The following is a 6981-nucleotide window of genomic DNA, read 5'->3' as shown; positions in this document are numbered from 1 at the left end:
GGGAACTTACTGTGCTCCAGAGTACGCAATGAGCGGGAAACTAACCGTTAAATCATATATATACTGCTTCGGTGTAATCTTGCTTGAGCTGGTTGCTGGAAGGAAAGCCATTGACTTGAGTCAAAAAAGCAAAGCGGGGAGAATCTTGTTGCTTGGGTAAGAAAAGTTGTAAAACCGGATTAAACCGGACCTACTCTTCTACATCTTCATCACAAATCAAACTTATTTTTAAGTTTTGTGTTCTGTAGAAATGTGTAAAGAATATATATAATTTGGTACATGTTTTTAATAAAAAAAATTCTTATACTTATTTTTCCTACATTGTATAAGAATATGACAATTATGAACAGTTGTAAACATTAAAAAAGGTCATTGCCATGAATTGTAACAATGAGAAGAAACATGAAGCAGAAGCTTAATGGTATGACTCCGTGTGGTACTGCAGACACTTACACACTCTTCTACATCTTCATCACAAGTCAACAAAACCCATTCATTATCTTCATCTAAGTACTTTAGATCACACCTGCTCATATCCTCTATGCTAAACCGCTTCCCTATCTCCCACAGTAGATCACTTAACCTGCGCGAGTTCCCCATCCGAAACCTGATCTTCTCTTCTCCATAGCTAACTTTAATCCTCAGAAAGTCATTATCTAGAGATGACAATGACAAGTTGGTACTTTGAGGGATTTTTTCTAAACTAGAAAGAGTCAATACACCTCCTCCTACATCAGTTGTTGTTGTTGTGTCGCTGTTTAATTGGGTTTCGCTGGAGCAACATTGGCTGGAGCTTGAACTGTGACTGTATGGGGAAACAGGTGACTTTGAAAGCTGCAATGGCTGTGGAGGAAGAGAGGTTTTGCCTTGTAGGGATGGTTCCTGTGACGAGGCTAAGTTAGGGAAGTTTGCGTAGAAGGAGCCAATGGGAAGAAGACCTGAAACACCTTCAACAGAATCAATCACTCGTTGGATCTTCTGAAGAGAATGTCCCACTTTCTTGATCTTTCTTGAAGGCCATCTCTGTATACCATGTTGCCTGCATATTCTCTTCAACGTCGTTGGACAAACTGACAAGAAAACAAGAGAATCAATCTTATGACTTTTATGAATAAACCGAACCGAAAACATTAGAGCAAAATGCTGCTTACCACCGATGTTCTTGGCTGCATCTTTCAGACTCCCTGCGAAGTGCTGTCGAAGAACATCCAATGTGATCGTCTTATCAGCTTTTGTACGCTTTGTCTCAGCCATCTTACTAGAGAAAGTGCTGCTCTCATTGATATTAGAGTCTCTGGTGTAACCAAAACCTCTTTTCAAACCAAACTCATCACTTGCCTTGTCTCCCACGTCAAATATTAATCCAAGATTCTCTGGATTATTACTTTGGTGTAACCAATCTTTGGTATGTTCAGATGTGATCTCTATCTTTGGCGTCACTATCACTTCACTCTCATCTTCTAGCTCCTTATCTGTAACAATCCTTAAGCTTCTAGGCACATGAGCCATAATAGTTGAAAGAGCATTCAACATTTTCCTCTGCTCCTCTACATCACCACAGTCTTTAGGCAAAAAGAACTCCAAGACGAAATCAACAGAGCCAGTGTGAATGCAGCGTAGGCGTATTGCAACCGAGCCATGCAAACCAAAAATATTAGCATGGTGAGAGAGAGGGTACTCAGACTTCTTGTAGTTAGAGACATCAGGTGAAAAGCAAGGTCCATTGGTCAAGAAGGCTTGTCCTACAACTCCTTGTCCCTTCAAGAGGTGATGCTCAGAGCAGGCTTCATGGAACTCACGGACTGTTGGATCACCAAGATAGCATGCATCATCAATGGTTGACACGCAGTGGATGTAGTTCTCATCGTTGTGACGGCACCCGCTTTTGCTTTGATGAAGACAAGAGACCCATGTCTGAGCTAGAGGGAGTTTATGTGTCTCACAAGCACATCTCAAGAGGTTTCTGATTTCTGGTAATGCAGCTTTGTAGGACAAGTCACATCCCTGACATAAAAGAAACAATATGGTTTAGGCTCTATTTGTTTTTGTATCTAGATGTTGTATTTAGATGCAAATATTCAGATGTTGTTCGTTTAGACACTATTATATCATCATCTAAATATTGTATAGCATGCAGAATCTATAATAACTAAAATATCTTTAAAAATTAACAAAAAATGCAAATTGTAGATGTAATATTTTCATCTAGGCATGGGCATTCGGGGTCCCAATCGGGTTTCGGTTTTGTCCAATCGGGTCTCGGTTTTTCGGGTTTATCAAAATCAGCCCCATTCGGATTATATAAAAGTTCGGTTCGTGACCGGTTCGGGTTCTATCGGGTTCGGATCGGGGTTAGTAAATCTTCAAAGAACCGGTACAACCCGATGTATTTTCGGGTTTTGGGTTCCAACCGGTTATTCGGTTTTAAAGTACTTGATTTATACATATTTTGTAACCAAAACATAAGTGCAATCGGTTCTTCGGGTTTAAAGTACTTGATTTGTACCTATTTTACGTTGTTATTGATAGAAAGAAAACCAATAAATGAAATCATAAAACGAAAAATTAAGTTCTCATGAAATGAAAAAAAATTATTCAATGAAAATAAAACCAAAATCTAAAAATTTCAAGCCTCAAACGCTACTTTCAACCATCAACCTTCATATAATAGATAGTTATTGTAGATGTTTAATAATATCTTAGTGTATTTTGGCTACATATCAGGAATTTAGATCATGTTTGGTACAAGTTTTTTTTTGGCATTTTGAATGTTTCGGATTCTATCGGATATCCATTTAATTTCGGATTCGGTTCGGATAATACCCATAATCCGAAATACCATAAAACAAGATCCATTCGGTATTTATGTCGGGTTCGGATCGGTTCGGATTCATTTTTATCGGATCGGGTTCGATTCGGATTTTCGGGTTCGGTTTATTTGCCCAGCCCTATTTTCATCTAAAAATCTAAAATATCAAAATACACTTCAATCCAAATACAAAAATTAATTAAATTAGTTATTGTAATTATTATATAATATTTTTAAATACGAAAATAGTATTTTTCCTCTAAAACCCCAATTTTTTTTAGTTTTCCCGTATTTTCCCGCTAAAACTATAAAATCATGTTCTTCGCTAAAATCGTAAAATCGAGTTTACTCACCAACACTGTAAAATTGCATTTTTCTCTCCAATATCGTAAAATCACGTTTTTCCACCAAAACCAAAAAATAATTTTTTTTTGGCCGAAATCGCGTTTTACACACCAAAACGAGAACCTAAAGAACATGTGTAGCTTCTTTGATTACCTTTAGAGAAGGTGGAATCTGAACTTCAGTGCTCCTAAGATCAACTGCCTGTGAAACAAATTAACTTTTAGAGAAACCATTTCAATAGCAAAAGCAGAAAGGTTTTAGAGAAGGACACAAACCTGAAGTGCTCTGCAGATACTGTCAAGCTCAGGTGCTAGTTTAACCATCTCTGTAGTCATTACAACCTCAATAACACCCAAACAAACCTTACTCCCTTGCTCAAACACCGGAATGGCCAGCGTTCCACGGACATCACAGTCCTGAGCGTGATGGACTCTAGGATACTCCTCGCTCCTGAAAAACCTAACATCAGGAGTCCATTCAGGAAGCTTCCCCAAGAAAACCCTTCCAGGCAAACCAGCTAAGGCATTGGAATCCTCTTTCTCAGCGGAGAAGTGATAGTTCACAGAGACCTCTCTATAGTTTGCTAGTCTCTGACATGTAGGATCGTGGCTATAAGGTTGTTCTCTTGTGGTCAAAACTCGCTTACCACCTCTGTTAACCGGAACCCACAACTGTATTAGTGAGCCTCTCTCTGTCGTGTAATCTCTAATGTGTTCAACTGCTTGGACCAGTCTCTCAGTAATAGAAGAACCACCACCACCTGGTCCAATCCACCACCTTTTGTTCCATGGAAACTCATCAAGACTTGCGCAATCCTGACCGTACGTCTGAGATACTACTTCTGATGTGCAGATAGATGATGTATCTTGAGTTGGAGGCCACTTGAAGGAAGATGGATCAAAAGGGCTAACAGATCCATCTGTTGTCTCTAACCAGCAACCATCTAGTAGCAATCCATCCATGAACTCAGTGTCCATAACCGTGTTCTCAGTTTGGAGAAGACTATCTTCCATAGATATGTAATTTGCTTTGTTGGTTCAGCTACTTCCAATATCAATGTAGCAGCAGCTGAAAAAAACGAAGCATCCCTTTTTCAAGAAAGTTTCACAAACATACAAGAACGAACTTCATGCTAATCAACTTTCTTCTTAATGAAAAAACAAACCTATAAAGCTTTAGAAGATAGATTAGAACAAGAGGAAGAAAAATAAACTCACAGAGTAAAGATATACTCGAAAATTCCTTCCTCAAGTGGGGTTTTAAACTCCCTCTTATAAACTGAAGTTTCTTACAACTTGTTGTCTGAGATATAAGGAACAGAAATCTCAAACTAAAAGAAAAGAAAGCTGTGAAGATGTCTGATGGATTATGTCTCTGATGATGAAGATGAAGATGAAAATGAACAAAAAAGAATTAAAAAGATTAAAATGGAAATGTGGATATTTGTGAATTTTGTTGAGAAATTTGTTTTGGTTTCATTTACAGAGCATTTCACTCTATATTCCAACAGGAGGAGATAGACACTTTGTAGAGAGAGAGAGTAGGGAATAAACAAAAGAGCAATATCATGACTTGTGCAGTGAATATCTATTTATGTTGATTTAACAAACTTCACGTAGAGAGAATCAGAGAATCTCACCAATAATCATTTGATACTAAAAAAGAAAATAGAATTTATCTGGAATATCTGTTCACTTGATTTGACAACAATGCTGCAATATCTTTTATTTAGCGAAATAAACAATGATGAAATACACTGCTTGTTTATATGTTAGTTAAATCAGTGATAGAATAAGATTCCACAAATTTTTGAAAAATTCAACTATAATAGCTGATCGTATCTTTAAAATATACCATATTTAATATCACCAATTTGTTTAAAAGTTATATATTTGGAGAATGATTCTTCTAACATTTCATTGTGGACTTGTGGTGATAACTAAAGCGAATCAATTGCCATTTTCAGACCCTTGTTGCCAAATGGGGAAGTTAACAATAATTATCTATGTTTATAGTTGTCCATCGAAATAGATTATCTTGCTACATGTTGATATATCTTTTAATTCTATAACTATAGCTAGAGAATCAAAGATTCTTAAACGCTATTATAATGCAGTTTTATAACAAAAGTAAAGAAAAAGAAACGAGTGGGGGGAGTAGGCTCTTCCTTTAACTTGGTTATAACTTTTTTAATCAAATTGACAGTATAGAATAGTTCAGTAAAACGAAAGTTTATAATATATAAGTGTTAGTGGAGAGTATATATTGTCCAACCAGTACCGTTTTTGCATTGTGAATATGTAGATGCTACTAACTTTTTGTTAGGCAACACTCTTGATTAATATTCCCTATTTTTTCAGACATATATATGCAATTATTTTTAAAAAATATATTTTACGCAAAATATTGTTAAAATACATATTAAAAATATTCAACTATTTTTTTGTCATCAAGATATACAGACTTAGTCTGTGAAAATATTCAACTATTTATAAAATAAATTGTAAATTAGAGAATAAAATATCATTAGTTACATATATTTTGATAAAATTAAAATCACCTAAAGATATAAAACATTTTAAATATTGAAACATTATAAATTCTCTTAAGACATTTATATTTCAAAACAAAGAGTATATTTTGTATTTTTATAGTTTGTCCGAGAGAAAGTTGGAACTGATAAAGCGCACTGATGTTGATTGGTTTAGCCAAATCTACTGAGCCATTTCATTAAAATCCTAAATAAGTTCATTTGCAAAATGTCATGGTGTAACATTACGTGGAAATATAACAGTTATTTTGCCTCGACTATTCAATATATACGAGAGTATATATACGACTCTAATTAGGAATACATACGCGCCAACTAAATCGGAAGAGATATACCTATATACACTCAAGTGTTTATACTTTCTATCTAATACACACAGATAAAGTAAGCCAACATGCAAAACAAGTGGTGCATGACTTAGCTTTCCTCCACTTGAATCAAATTATTTTCTTCCTTTTTGTCAATGGTACTAAGTGTTTTACTTTTACCACTACCTAGTTTTTATTATTTGTGTGATTGGTAAACAATAGAGAAATTAATTAGAGTACGTGCTAATAAATCAAGTGAAGTAACTAAAAAGAAAATAGTAAAAAAGTGAAGTAACAAAAAAAATGTTGAAGTCAGCATACTTTGTTGTTCTTTTCTAACAAAAAAGAGAATAAAATGATTTATTTATCTTCAATCAAACAGTAAAATGATGAAAAATAAATGTCTTTTCATCTGATTAGCAAAATTTGAGTTAAACTAAAAGTTAATTTTTATTTCGCTATTAGTGCTATTGGTATAGTCGAAGAAGTTGAAACATCAATGTGAATACTAGTTATCCATATTTTATAGTCGAAAGTCGAAACTATTTAATTACACTAGATCTATTTGTCCGCTCTACGCGCGAAAAATTACCTTTCAACATGTTACTATTGATTTTGTTGTGATAATCTTAAAGGAATGGTTAATAAGTGGTTTTAAGAATCTCCAAGTAAAGATGAATGTCCCGTGATGATGATGTTTGATAGTAGTATTTTTACGGGCAATTTTGTTATTCAAATTGTGATATAAAGTATTTTTGTGTATATTAATCATACTAATTAAACTGATCAAATTTTATAAAAATATTCATTAACAAACACGACTAATGCGACATATATTTATTTTCCAAACTTTGAGGAACAAACAAAGATAATTTACAAATAATATAACATAAATACTACATCAGCCCTCAAAGAAACTTAATCACTTCATCAACATGCAAGGATTATGTATTTTAATTGTTACACTT

General features: G+C 34.5%; 1 protein-coding gene across 1 annotated transcript; it reads right to left on the bottom strand.

Moving 5' to 3' along the window:
* Window positions 1–284: 284 nt before the first annotated feature.
* On the bottom strand, window positions 285–4714 carry LOC106307837 (protein NLP4-like). Its single transcript, XM_013744904.1, has 5 exons — window positions 4372–4714; window positions 3430–4222; window positions 3308–3355; window positions 1152–2004; window positions 285–1070 (listed from the first exon to the last, which is right to left on the bottom strand). The coding sequence occupies exons 2-5, from the start codon at window positions 4165–4167 to the stop codon at window positions 370–372; spliced, it is 2340 nt and encodes a 779-aa protein (XP_013600358.1). The 5' UTR covers window positions 4168–4222; window positions 4372–4714; the 3' UTR covers window positions 285–369.
* Window positions 4715–6981: the final 2267 nt, after the last annotated feature.

Source organism: Brassica oleracea, chromosome C8 (genome assembly GCF_000695525.1).
Source record: "Brassica oleracea var. oleracea cultivar TO1000 chromosome C8, BOL, whole genome shotgun sequence".
Classification (NCBI taxonomy): Eukaryota; Viridiplantae; Streptophyta; class Magnoliopsida; order Brassicales; family Brassicaceae; genus Brassica; species Brassica oleracea.
Note: the sequence above shows the minus strand (reverse complement) of the source record. Positions and strands in the feature narration are given on the sequence as shown.

Coding starts and splice junctions, on each gene's coding strand:
- LOC106307837 (XM_013744904.1), bottom strand. CDS start 4,167: ATGGAAGATAGTCTTCTCCAAACTGAGAACACGGTTATGGACACTGAG. Junction 3,356..3,429: donor GTATCTGCAGAGCACTTCAG/GTTTGTGTCCTT, acceptor TTTGTTTCACAG/GCAGTTGATCTTAGGAGCAC. Junction 1,071..1,151: donor TGCAGCCAAGAACATCGGTG/GTAAGCAGCATT, acceptor TTTTCTTGTCAG/TTTGTCCAACGACGTTGAAG.